Source organism: Vipera berus (genome assembly GCF_964194415.1).
Source record: "Vipera berus genome assembly, chromosome: 2".
Taxonomy (NCBI): domain Eukaryota; kingdom Metazoa; phylum Chordata; class Lepidosauria; order Squamata; family Viperidae; genus Vipera; species Vipera berus.
Window position 1 is genome coordinate 25,048,141 of NC_138203.1, and position 14,158 is coordinate 25,062,298.

At 38.7% G+C, this 14,158-nt stretch overlaps 1 protein-coding gene across 1 annotated transcript in view; it reads right to left on the reverse strand.

The window, feature by feature from the left end:
• Positions 1–9,224, reverse strand: part of ARL15 (ARF like GTPase 15) — a 163,493-nt gene extending 154,269 nt beyond the window's left edge. Inside the window, exon 1 of the mRNA XM_081321905.1 lies at positions 8,809–9,224. Coding sequence (XP_081178031.1) covers positions 8,809–8,820 — 12 coding nt within the window. The 5' untranslated portion in view covers positions 8,821–9,224. The remainder of the gene's footprint in view (positions 1–8,808) is intronic.
• Between the last annotated feature and the right edge of the window lie 4,934 nt (positions 9,225–14,158).

A 14,158-nucleotide genomic window follows, 5' to 3' on the forward strand; every position in this document is an offset into this window, starting at 1 on the left:
AACCTGCTCTTCCTTTGGAAGCACAAAATTGCTATTGTCCTGTTGATATTGTCCTGAAATTAATAGGTTTCTGAATTAACAACTACTCTGTCTTTTTTGGAATGAGAATGAGCCTGTTTTTTCCCCATTCTTGAGAAACCAGGGCAGAATATTTACTATAAGAGAGTTAAAGATTTATTTATAAGATTAAACTAATAGCAAACTGCCCCTAAGTTAAAAACACACAGGCAGGCTTTATGATGGCATTTAAAGGTATCTTTTCTCCCTTTAGAAAGATGCAATGAAGAATTTGTTCACCTAACCTTCATAGATCCTGCATACTACAAATATACCTATATCACCAATGCTAATTTTTCCCACCATTGCACGTAATTAGAAACACACATGCTCTTGGTGTACTAAGCATTTGTACTGAACAAGCAACTGTCTTGATGGCTGATCCATGTTAAAAATAGTGAAATGTTTATCTCTGGATTTTGAAGCATATAATGCAGTTCGTTCTTATCATCATCTTCTGACTTATCTAATACAAATAATATTACATTTTTCAGGGACAAATTGTCAACCCTTCAGACCTCAGTTTTTCAGAGGTCAGGAAGGCTTCATCAGAATTACACACCAAAGTACCAGAAAATCATTCAAGTCCATTGGATTAAAATGAAAAGTTTTTCTATACTATACTCCTGATTACTTCATCCAACCATCGGAAACTAGTATCGTTAAGCTAAATGAATGGAGTTAGATACCAATTGGACAAAGCAATGATTGCTATGTAGGCTATGAAATCAGGTAGCCTCTTTCTAAAATCTCTCAGAACAGCAATTCTGCTGTTTATTTTATAAATGTTTTTACTGTTTTACTGTTTAAAATTATTTTAGAATTTTAGCATTGTAAGCTACTCAGAGTCACTTGGTTGAGTTGAGTTGCTATAGAAGTTGAATAAATAAATAAAATCTGAAAGAGGACAATATCATTCTAAGGTCAGAGAAAGGTGATGGTACACCATGCAACTCCTTTAGTTAACATCAAAAGAGCAGAATTTCAAAATAAGGCAAAAAAATCTTCTCCCCCTCCCCTCCCATTTACCACAGGATGGATACCGGTCTTGAAAAAATATCTACAATAGCTTACAAGTTATCAAACACCTACTTTTACATTTTTCAAATATATTGTAAGTTTTGGGGGGGGTTCTCACAGAGTGTGGTTCTCTGTCTGCTTAGGTTTCAGTTGTGACTTTAAAAATACTTGCATGAATATGAAATGTGTACTGTCTGTGAACTTATGTTTAAAAAAGAGCAATGTGTATATTTTTTAAAAAAAAAAGAGAGAGAGAGAAATAGGATTTTGTTTCAAGGCATTTTATTTCTAATGAAAAAAACTACACACACATGAGAAAACAAATTAAGGTGAAAAAACTGTGATTGCTCCTCCTCCTAAAAGCTCCTTTAGGAGCTCTACAATTCTTCCTTTTTTTACTTTCTCCACCCTGTTAATTCCTGGCCTTCCTATCTCTGTGTCTGCTTCCCTTCTCACAAGGACATCTCTTGTGAGAAGTACTGATGTCGGCATAAAGGAGCTATGTTTTTTTCATGTAGTACCTGCCAACAAGCACAGTAGGGATGATCCATCACTTGCCTGCAGAACGAAGCCAATGCCTTCCATATCTCCTACGATTCTCCTACTAGCAATCCACTAAAAATCCACGTCTTTCAGGCGGTGTACCCCACTCTAAAACGAGCAATCATTTTAAATTCTTGGCCCCAGTTATAGTTTATCTTAAACCGAAATTGCAGTACAAAATATATTCAAGGTTTTCCAACTGGGCTTTTCAAGAGAAAATTAGCAGCAAACAAAAAGCATCTCTCAGGGAAACTTGGCTCCCTGCAGTGGCTCCTTTTTGTTTCAATTGAAGAATACCTGATATGTTTCTAAGGAAACCCAAAATGCATTTGGAACTGCTGCTTGATCTCCTTGATCCTAATATAACTACATATGGTTTCATAGGCAAACTTATGGCAAGAGCTGTGAATCATTGAAGCACATATCAGAATTCTTTTAACTTAATCTTTTTCCAGACTAAGAAGACTTCGCCAAGAGATTTTGAAACAGCTTTTGGACAATTGAACACAGTCTAGGCAACCAATACTTAAAATAGATTGTATTTCATTGCTAGCTGTTTTATTAACATGAGCGGAACTCAGTTCTCTGAGGCCACTATTCCTGATTCCACTATTTAGAAGAGGAGCAAAAGAACATCACTAACATGCAATGCTAAGTATTAATGATCACGATGACTGTACCATTTTTACTGCAATGGAGAAGCTGATTTTTCAGGAAAAGAGGTCTACGAGAATGCATTCAGACAATGTTTTAACATCACATCATCTAAATCTGGAGCTTTATTGAAAATATTGGTTAAGCTGCCAACATTACCCATTGTACTTTAGCCTACCTCAAGAACAGTTTGGTGTGTCTGAACCTAGATTCACAATTAATTTGGGTTTAAGTATCCATTGGTTCCCCAGAAAAAATGAGGAAATATGCAAGACTGATCAATAAAGAAGTTGCTCCTGCAACAGCTTCTTTTTTATACACATACACATAGACTTCTTTTTAGAAACAAATGAAATATTAGAAGGATCAAACTATACTTGGCATTAACCACAGTTAATCTATGGTTGCCAGTGGATCTCTAAACAAGGTAACTATTTTGGCAAGAGCAAATGTTAATGAACATGAAGATTAGGATTTCAACTAGGCAAATGATTGGTTTGGATGCCTGGTGTATTTGATATTGTTTCTTTTCTTGGTTTTAAACATCTGTGCATTACCCAGAGTCACTGATGGGAGATGGGTGGCTATATATACAGGTAGCCCTTGACTTACAGCAGTTCATTTTAGTGACCATTTGAAGTTACCGGTACAATGGCACTGAAAAAAATAACTTATGACCATTTTTCACATTTATGACTGTTGAAGCATCCCTATGGTCACATGATTTGCATTCAGATGCTTGACAACTGACTCACATTTAAGATATTTGCAGTGTCCCGGGGTCATGTGATCACCTTTTGCAACATTGTGACAAGCAAAATCAATGGGGAAACCAAATTCACTTAACAACAGGGTTACTAATTTAACAACTGCAGTGATTCACTTAACAAATGTGGCAAGAAAAATTGTAAAATGGGGCAAAACTCACTTAACAAATTTCTCACTTAACAACATAAAGATTGGGCTCAATTGTGGTCATAAGTTCATGACTACCTGTATTGTTAAAATAAACCAATAAATATGATCCTCCTTTTTGGCCTTAAACTAAATAAAAAACCTAAAGTATCAACCAGTGAATGATTTTGAGGAACAGAGAAGCAGAGGTTCTTGCGAAAATATTTATATTGATAATTTAAAGATCAACTGTCAAATTAACCCTAAATTAACTATGGTTAAAGCCAAGTATAATTTAGTGTGTTGCATGAATGCAGTCTCAATCAAAGTCAGCACCAGGATCTATAAAGTTATTGGTAGTATTTGCTTCCAAATCAGCCATAAAACAGGTAAGTTAACATCAAATCATTATCTACACAATACTGTCTTGAGTTGAATTGAGCTCATCTTTCAAGACATTATGGATATATCCATATAGTTTTCAAAGCTACAACATAGAAGTGATTTGCCACTGCCTTTTTCCAGGATTTTTCTGATTTTTATTCACAGTCTATATACTACAAACTTGGTATTCCCTCAAAGTCTCCCATTCAAGTATTAAGCCAAGTCAAGATTATCAGGTACTGCCACCTACTAAGACTATCTTAGCACTACTGCGGAAGAAATAATGGAAGGGATGCAAGTTTGTAAGACATGTTGGCTTGTGGATGCATAATTGCTGACTGGAAAACAGCCAAGATATCTTTAATTTTGTACCTTTAGAAGTTTTTAGCTGAAAAATGGAAGAACAAATGTGGTTTGTATTAAACTCTATCCCCATGAAAATGCTGATGGGAGTCACAGCACTAATGGTGGAATACAAGAAAAACTGCATTTTCGTTAATGGAAGAAAAAAGGAATTCTGATGCAAAACAAATTAATTAAAATGCTACAAGAAATGAACTGACCGAGTCCATTAAGAGAAATGATTGCAAAGTGCAAGGAAAGTTATCTGTATGGATATTAGTCTTTAAAATGAACACATTTCCACTACACAAGGGAAAAAATGGTAAACATGTTTTAAAAGATTGTGAAAAAAGCCTGTAAAATCAGAAGTGTATGGCAAGACCTAACTTCATTTTGATTTGCCCCAAAGTATTCCAAAGGTAGATACATGTTCTACTAACTTAGCCACCAATGAATAGACTTTCCAAAGGTAATGAAGACTGAGCTATTCTGCCTAGCCTTCACTACTTGCCTGCAATCTTGTTGTGCTAAAGTGAACAGAGATTTTCCAAAGAAAATCCTTAGGACTAGAGTTTGCTATAGCAGTCCCTGACTTGCAACCGTTTAGTGACCATTCAGAGTTACAAAGGCCCTGAAAAAAATGACTTATGGCTTTCACTCTTACAACTGTTGCAGCATCCCAGCAATCATGCAATCAAATTTCAAATACTTGGCAACTGGCATGTATTTATGATGGTTGCAGTGTCCTGGATTATGCAATCACTCTTTGTGACCTTCTGACAAACAAATATAATGGGAAGGCAGATTCATTTAACAACCATATTAGTAAAAACTGCAATGATTCATTTCACAACTGTGGCAAGAAAGGTCGTAACATGGGACAAAACTCTCTTAACAACTCTCTTGCTTAGCAACAGAAATTTTGGGCTCAATTGTGGCCATAAATCAAGGACTATCTGTATTAAGGTTTCTGTTAGTTAGGTTGAATTTAAATGGTTTCCAAGAACCAGTGGAGCCAGATCCACAAGAGAAGAAAATTTTACAAAGGACTTGAAAATGCAAGGAATCATTTTAAACAATGTTATCTGGGTATTGATATTCAATCAGCATCATCAATCACTGCTTTCATCACCTTCCACTTTAACACAGATGGCTACCGCCTGCATGGAAGGCCAAAGCAAATATGGCAAGACACAATAAATACAGACATGAAAATTGCCCAGTTGGACCCTTATGTTGTGTTTGACCATACAAGATGATGTTTGTAAGTCCCAAAAGCGGACCCTGTATCTGCAGGAAAAACACTAGGAAGATGAGGATGAGGATGATGAGGATGATGACGATGTGGGATATTGATCTTCAAGTAGTTTAAGCAGTTGATACTTAGCATTTACAATTTATGGATTCTTCTCCATGGCATGTGCCATCATCTTATCTGTCTCAAATTCTAATTCTGAAATTTCATCGGCCTTTCACCTTAGCAACTTGGATGCACTACCCTCTGCAGTTCTGTGGGGACAGTATAAAAACACCCCTTTTCAGCAGTGGAGATGCCTCTGGAATCCCTGAGCCACATTCTTCTTTGTTTCTCTCCCTATAGGGAACCAAGGAAGATATATATTTATCCTATTTTAAAGAATTACCCTGGTAGAGAACACAGTGTCTGCCTGTCACTGCTTCTACCTGACCAGAACCCTCGCATATATTTCCAGGTTGCCCAACTTTGTGCTGTCATTTGCTGTATCCAACAATGCAAGCTATGGCTGAAGTTTAGCACAGGTTTGGGTGATTGTCATTGGTATCTGTCCTACAGTTACTATAATAAAAATGTAAATAGTTACCCACATCTATACATATATACCAAGAAGCAGGAAGGAGTGATGGGCAATTGGAACAGAGAAAAAATGCCCTTAGCATTTGTGTGAGTTGTAACCCAGGTCCTTTTATGAACTTGTCTGACTGCTTAAGATCTGCAAAAGGAGGCCCATAGGAACTATCCAAGGCCTTTTTTCGTGGTTCACCAGATAGGTTCTTGTATTCCATTGCTCTTTCACTATGGAATGAACCTTCATGAGATCTGCACTGGCTCTCATTTGGCTCTCCCAATGTGTAAAAAATAAACATGTTCTTTTGCCAGGATTTTAATATTACTGGAATTTAATATTAATTCTAGCATGTTGTTTTGTTTTGTTTTTAAAGTAATTTCCTTGAGTATGTATTAGAAGGGTGCTATACAAACAAATATGCTTCTAATCTTTTATGTTGTTCCTTGGTCTTATAAGCACAAACATATGGAACTCTGCATGGGCATGAGATTGTTACAATCATCAATGCATCATATAAATTACACAGACTTCTTGACTCCTAAATGGTGCAAATACTGAAAATAAGAATGTCAATTACATTATTTTCCAAGTGTTGTTTTTGGCTGAATATTAACAATATATCCAGCATCTGCCTTAATGTTATTGCCCTTTAGCTCTTGTCTGTTATGTAATGATACAAGTAGAACGTATTCAGTAAATTCTGAGAGGTCCTTTTAGAGAAAGCACTGCCAATATCGTCAACAAGAGTTCAGAATATAAATTCATCTTTTTCTTAGCCTAAAGCCATTTGCTAGGGGAAACACAACAAAAATTCATAATGAAGTTCTAAACTCTGTTCTTCTATAACTTGGCTTGCTTGTAAATATCCAGGCCCTTCAAAGAACAGACTTCATATTCCAATCTCTCCTTTATTGCTACAAATGTAATAAATAGTTAATTGCATAAAAATCAGGAATAGAGGATAATATGAAAGCAGCTACAACTGAAATACTTTTTCATGAAACAAGCAACCCTGCATTAATGTCAAAAGTGCATACAATTTGCTTCAAGTTGCATGCAACAAAGAACAAAAATAAGGACAACAGGTCAAGCTAGACTTAGCAAAGGGTGTTTTGTAAATTTGTCATGTACAAGAACATATTTCAAAGTCAATTAAACACATTCTGCATACTAGAATACCTTTCCATTACGTTCTGCAGCAGTTAAAAGGTTTAATATTTGCTCCAAGTACATAAAAGGCTACCTTCACCCAGATACAAATTTCAAAAATATTACTTTAGAAACCTCCAGGCTCCCATGTAGTTATAGTAATACCTGTTCTCAGGATATTCCAGTTAATTACTAGCTGTCCTTTAAGCTATTAAAAAGAAAAGCGTCACACAGTCTTAACACAGCAAACATTTCCCCCATCAATACACAGGCTAAATACAATTTACCCCATAAACATTTGAAACAAAATAAAAACATAATCTGTGCTTTTCTAAAAGTGTTGTGCTTTTTTGTAAAAGCAGTCTTGCTTTTTAAAGTAATTTAGTTAGAAATAAATATTTTAGGTAATATACTGTTCCCAGTGTTAATGCCACATTTATTCTAAAAAGCATCTTTACTGATAGATCAATGAAACACTTTCTTCCTGCTAATAAGTGCATATTTCATCTCAACAGAACTGCAGGAAAATGTAATTTGACACATTCATTCACATTAAATCATTCTACATAAGATTCAGACAATCTAAGAAATGAAACCATGAATTAACTAATTACCATACTGAGTTTAATACATGTAGGCTACACATGTGTATGTCATATTAAAAGATTTTTTTTTATAAACTACATTTCATATTTTATCATTATATACATACATATACATATACATACATATACATACATACATATATATATATATATATATATATATATATATATATATATATATATATACACACACACACACACACACACACACACAGCTCTTGAGAATGCCACAAATCAATGCATTATTTTAGACCCAGCTTGACCATTTTCTATATTAAGAAAAAAGGGGGGGAAATCTCAGGAAGATTATGAATGAATTGGTACATTTACAGCCCTCTAAAACCCATGAAGAAGACAAGCTAATTGCACAATGAAAGCCTCATCTGAAAGCATCTTTAGTCTGTATCTCTTCCTGTACTGTGCATCAAAAGATTTTATGATTTTTCATGGTATGTAATTTATGACTGTACAAACAACCCCCAATCATTAGAGTGTACATTTTGAAAGGCAAAAAGGAGAGTGAGTTAAAAAGCAAGGGGAAAAGCTAATATGAAGCACAGTGCTTCTCTTAACACTAATCAGGTAGATTGTGCTTTGTTTTATGTGTTTAAAATGTTAATTAAGGAATAGATTAGCGTCAAGATCTCGCTCCATCCATGAAGGCAATTGAGATTAGTAGCTGCCAGGCCTTTCACAAACCCCAAAGTCCTCTAACCTTGAAGCAAACAACTGTGATACAATCTCTCTCTTTTAACAAATAAGCCAACTCATTAAATGCTGCTAAATGTTCGCTGCTAAACACCCAATTATTTAAGTACAGAATTGTTCACACTCATTTCAGTGTAATGCATTCAAGCATCCTCTCAATGTAAGCATTTAGAACCAAGCTAGGTGACCTGGATCAGGACTTTAGAAGCCTAATCACCCAATGAGTGAGATTGTATAGTCCATTTAAGGTTTTAATTGTTCTGAAAGTCTCCAGATTCAGAGCCTGGCGCATTCCATTTCTAGCCAGGAGTTTACTACATAAGCACAACTGGGAAACTTTCTTCTCCATTACCCTTGTCAGCATCACAGAGGGAAAAAAGATGATTTCCGACTTCTAAAAATCAACAACCAAGTTCTATCTCGTCTGAAAGAACAAGCAAGCGAGCCTACCGTATATATTAGGGAACCTGAGGATTTCTGAACGGACAGACGGACAGACACACAAACAAGCAGAAAATAGATAGGGGTAAACAATGGGATTTGGGAGCATGCAGGGTTGAAAACGGGTTCGCCCTAAATTGGGAGCAGAAGGAAGATTTTGCATTCATTTTGCACCGGGGACTTACCAGATAATCCATGAACTGGGGTAACTAGATTTGGGCACCGGAGGTTGACAAGAGCAGCCTGCTTCACACCCAGGCTGCCAACGTCTGTAGACCGGCCCACGGCCCCCGGGTTAGCGAGCCCTGCCGTCTCACCGCCTGCAAGGATGGTAGGAATCGCAAATCCCCGAGCGCTTCCGAGCTAGGCAGCTGGTCTCTGCTGGGTTGCTGGCTAGCCTCGGGCGTCAGGCTCTACCTCGCTGGCTGGACGCGCGAAGGGTTAGCGGGGTTGTCGCCTCGCGCTGCCTCTGCCCGCCGGAGCTGCTGGCGCTGCCACCGCCGCCAAGCGCTCTCCCGCAGCCAGACGGAAGAGGCGGCTAAGCGGCAGGGACAGAGACGCTCGCCACCCGCTGCAGCGCCCCAGCTTTCAGGAACAGGGATCTTTTTTCCCCCCCAACGTCACTGTCAGCTGATCGCCCACGTGAGAGGGTGAGCGAAGGCTCTTAAAGGGGCAAGGCGCACTTTCTCTTTCCCCGCGCGTTACGTTACGGGCGAAAGCCCGGGAGGCCGGGCGGTGTGTGTGTGTGTGTGTGTGTGTGTGTGTTGGGGGGAATCGAGGCACGGAGGCGTAAGCCGGGGCTCGCGCCAGCAGGCGAAACTTTGCAAGGTGCAGCGCGGGAGGAGGAAATGAATGGACTCTTAAGGCAGGGGTGTCAAACTCAATTTCACTGAGGGCCGCATCAGCATTGCGGTTGCCCTCAAGGGGCCGGGTGGGTATGGCCTGGGTAGGCGTGGTCTACTGGGTGGGCGTGGCTAGAGTGCATATGGCCTATTGGGTGGGCGTGGCCAGCTCTACATGTTCGCATCAAGGGTGCCTATGGGGGGCTGGGCAGGAGTGGGACAGATCTGAGGGTCTTTGGTGGAAGGAGGGTCTCTGGGCCAGGGCCAAGGTAGTGGGGGCTGTTCCCTCACTGTTTCCAGGATGGCTTTGCGGGCCACATGAAACCACTTCGCGGGCCTGATCCGGCCCCCGGGCCTTGTGTTTGACATGTCTGTCTTAAGGAGACGGGAGCAGCGTCAGGGTAGAGGCGTCTGTCGCCAAGTCAGGGTGTCCTTCGGCAGTCGGCGGACCTGCAAGGCGATCCGTACATAAGTGTGGGCTCCTCCGTGGCCTGGCGGGGCTCAGCTTTTTGGAAAGTGACGCTTTCGATCTGCACTTGACTCCGGTTTCCAGGATGAGCATCTTTGAAGCACACGGACGAGGGCCTTCCGGGCGCTCCCGTGCAGCGCTACGTACTCCAAGGGGGTTGGAAAACGACCGGGAGACCCTCTTCTAGTCAGAAAGCGGAGAGTAGGCAGAAAAGGCACTAATCGAGGCTCCTTCAAACTATAGTTCACTAACCGTGAACTATAAGCAATGCCCTCGTCCTGATCCATACAAGGAGGAGGACAATAAAGTGGTAGGACCTTCCCTCAGTATTTGCAAGATCTGCCTTTATGAGATGAAATGTTTTTGGCCATCGTGATATCTTCCTTCATATAAATCAGGGGTCTTCAAACTTGGCCCTTTTATGACTTGTGGACTTCAACTCCCAGAATTCCTCAGCCAGCTTTGCTGGCTGAGGAATTCTGGGAATTGAAGTCCACAAGTCATAAAAGGGCCAAGTTTGAAGACCCCTGATATAAATACTCGTGTAAAGTTTTCAGGGTGGGATTTTTTAAAAAACAACCCGTGTTTAAAATACTTATAGCTGCTAATTAAGCAAAAGATCCTACTGTCAGCCCCATAATGTAGACAAGAGCAAGGAATAAACTCCATGGAAGACTAGAACTACTTTTATTAAAATGAGCTATGTGTTAGAATCTTGCAAGTCTGATTATGCTTTACCTCCTTCTCTCACCCTATATGAATTAGGGTTTCACTTACATTCTTCTTGGGCTTCAGCCACCTTTGCTTCCTTCTTGCTTTGGTAACATACTTCTTCTTTCTGCCAAGATCATTTTCCTTACTGTCTACACTGATAGTGGGTTGCCAGCCATAAAAAGCAATCATACAAATAATTTGAAACCCATCCGAAGTCAGACATTTTTCCCAAAACAATTGCCATGGTCAAGTTCGCTTGTAAGGCTGCCTATGCAATTGCCTATATACAAAGTCAAAAACAAGGTAAGAGAAGAGAGTGCTTCTTGTGGAACTTCAGTTTTGTAGCAAAACAGGAGAAAATCATTTTGCATGCTTAAAGAGAACAACATCATGAGAGCACAGCATTGATGCCAAGTTGGTATCAACACTAGTATTGATATTAACTTGGCACCAATGCTGTATGCTCTTGATGTTATCCTCTTTAAGCATGCAAGCTAATTTTCTCCTTGTACTCCTATAGAAGGGATATATGAATTTGGTCTGAAATAAGACCCATGAATACAGATTGGGATTATTAGGCTATACTGCTTTAGTGTCCAGATGTAGAAGAAAGAACCTAGATTAGAACATAAATAAATATAAATAATATAAATATAAATAAATATAAACATAAATATATATTTATTTGGTATGTCTGTTCAATTAGCTCTGTTGCCTTCTAATGATAATGTAGTCCAGCAAATAATAGAATTTTGTAGAAGAATGTTTGGCTGAAATCAATGTGCATCAAGATTAAGTTGAACATTCTATCAAAAAGAAGATCAGATTGGTTTGACCTGATTTATTCAAGCCATATGTTCATTTCTACATGCTTACAAACCAACTTCTTAATAATCTGTTCCAGAACTTTGTCTTGTATTTGTATGATGTTTACCACAGTGTAGTTACCCAGGTTCTCTCTCCCTTCCCACATTTTTGATAATAGAAACATATTTGCCCTTTTCCAATTCTCCAGCACTATGCCCCTCCTCCACAATTTCTCAAACATCATGGAAAGAATATAATGCTAAAAATAATGGAAAATATATATCCTGGACAATGGCATTTCCTTTACTCAAGCTTTGACTAGTAGATCAACATGTAATATGCAGGTTCTGGGTTGTTGCAGATAGACATCCAATCTAAAACAGCTATTTCTTATCCATAGCAATTCTATTATTAATGTACAAGATATAGTAACAAAACCCTGAAATGGGCATATTTAACCTAGCTTACTTGTGAACTAAGCACTGTGTGATCAGTTTATGGCTCAACAACATATCATTGCAAGTCCAAATAAATTGATTAAATAAATAATGATTTATTTTTTTTAAAAATGATGTGTACTCACAGCAAATGTTATCTGCTATTGCAGAAATTCCTGTATGGACTCATTTTGTAATTTGATATATCCTACCATTTGTGAACAATAGCTTACTATATTTTGAGACTCGGTTTGCAATGACATAATTATCCATGGTTAATTGAAAGAGTTCATGGTGAAATAACTGAACTACAATTTATAAAAAGTTCTACATTCTTAAATTTCAGTAAGCCCAAAGACTTTTAATTTCATGGTTAATGCCTCATTGATGCAAATAGCTTTTAGCATACCCAGTAATTATTCTTGTCTTTACTTATGGTACCCCTCCATTTAGGACCCCATTTCTTCCTGATTTATTACATAGATATCTTAAATCTCCCATTCCCATTGTTTTCTACCTACTTTTTTGTTTTTTCAAGAAGACCCAATTCTTATTTTCATTTAACAGCTGTTTTTTCATATTCAACAAATGTTCCTTGCAACAGAGTATATTTTGTACCCTATCTTTCTACCAACTTTTGTACATCTTTTCAACTATTTCTCTGTTTTTAGGCACACAAATCCATTAACTTGCTCTTCTTTTGCCATGTATGACAAAACCTATTGGTTCCATTTTCTCTCTCCAATCCAACTACCTTGGTCATTAATTAATTTTGAAATTCATATTGTAGAATATCCCCTTCATGGATTACTGCCTTGTCGTGGCGAAGGGGCTTGCGTAATTCAATGAAGCTATGAGCTATGCTGTTCAGGGCCACCCAAGACGGACAGGTCATAGGAGGGAGTTCTGACAAAACGTGATCCACTGGAGAAGGAAATGGCAACTCACTCCAGTATCTTTGCCATGAAAACCCCATGGACAGTACCAAAAGGAAAAAAGATATAACGCTGGAAGATGAGCCCCTCAGGTCGGACGGTGTCCAATATGCTACTGGGGAAGAGCAGAGGGCTAGTACTAGTAGCGCCAGAAAGAATGAAGCAACTGGGCCAAAGCCGAAAGGACGCTCAGCTGTGGATGTATCTGATGGTGAAATGAAAGTTCGATGCTGTAAAAAAGTTTTCTCCATAGGAACCTGGAATGTAAGATCCATGAATCAAGGCAAGCTGGACGTGGTCAAACAAGAGATGACAAGACTGAACATCGACATCTTAGGAATCAGTGAACTAAAGTGGACAGGAATGGGTGGATTTAATTCAGATGCCCATCAGGTATACTGCTGCAGGCAAGAATCCCTCAAAAGAAATGGAGTAGCCTTCATAGACAATAAAAGAGTAGGAAAAGCAATACTGGGATACAATCCCCAAAATGATCTCGAATCCAAGGCAAACCATTCAATATCACAGTAGTCCAAGTCTATGCCCCAACCACTGGTGCTGAAGAGAATGAAATTGACCAGTTCTATGAAGCCCTACAGCACCTTATAGAACTAACACCAAAAAATGATGTCCTTATCATCATGGGTGTTTGGAATGCTAAAGTAGAAAGCCAAAAGATAACTGGAATAACAGGCAAGTTTGGCCTTGGAGTACAAAATGAAGCAGGGCACAGGCTGATAGAATTTTGTCAAGAGAATACGATGGTCATAGCAAGCACTCTTTTCCAACAATCCAAGAGACGGCTCTACTCATGGACATCACCAGATGGTCAACACAGAAATCAGATTGGCTATGTGCTCTGCAGCCAAAGATGGAGAAGCTCTATACAGTCAGTAAAAATAAGACCAGGAGCTGACTGTGGCTCAGACCATGAGCTTCTTGTTGCAAAATTTAGGCTTAAACTGAAGAAAGTAGGAAAAAGCACTAGGCCACTCAGGTATGAACTAAATCATATCCCTGACGAATATACAGTAGAGGTGACAAATAGATTTAAGGAATTAGATCTGATAGACAGAGTGCCTGAAGAACTACAGACGGAGGTTCGTAACATTGTACAAGAAGTAGCAACTAAAACCATCCCAAAGAAAAAGAAATGCAAGAAAGCAAAATGGCTATCTGAGGAAGCTTTGCAAATACCTGAGGACAGGAGGGAAGTGAAAGGCAAAGGAGAAAAAGAAAGATACACCGAACTGAATGCAGAATTCCAGAGAATAGCTAGAAGAGATAAGAATGCCTTATTAAATGAACAGTGCAAAGAAATAGAAGAAAAC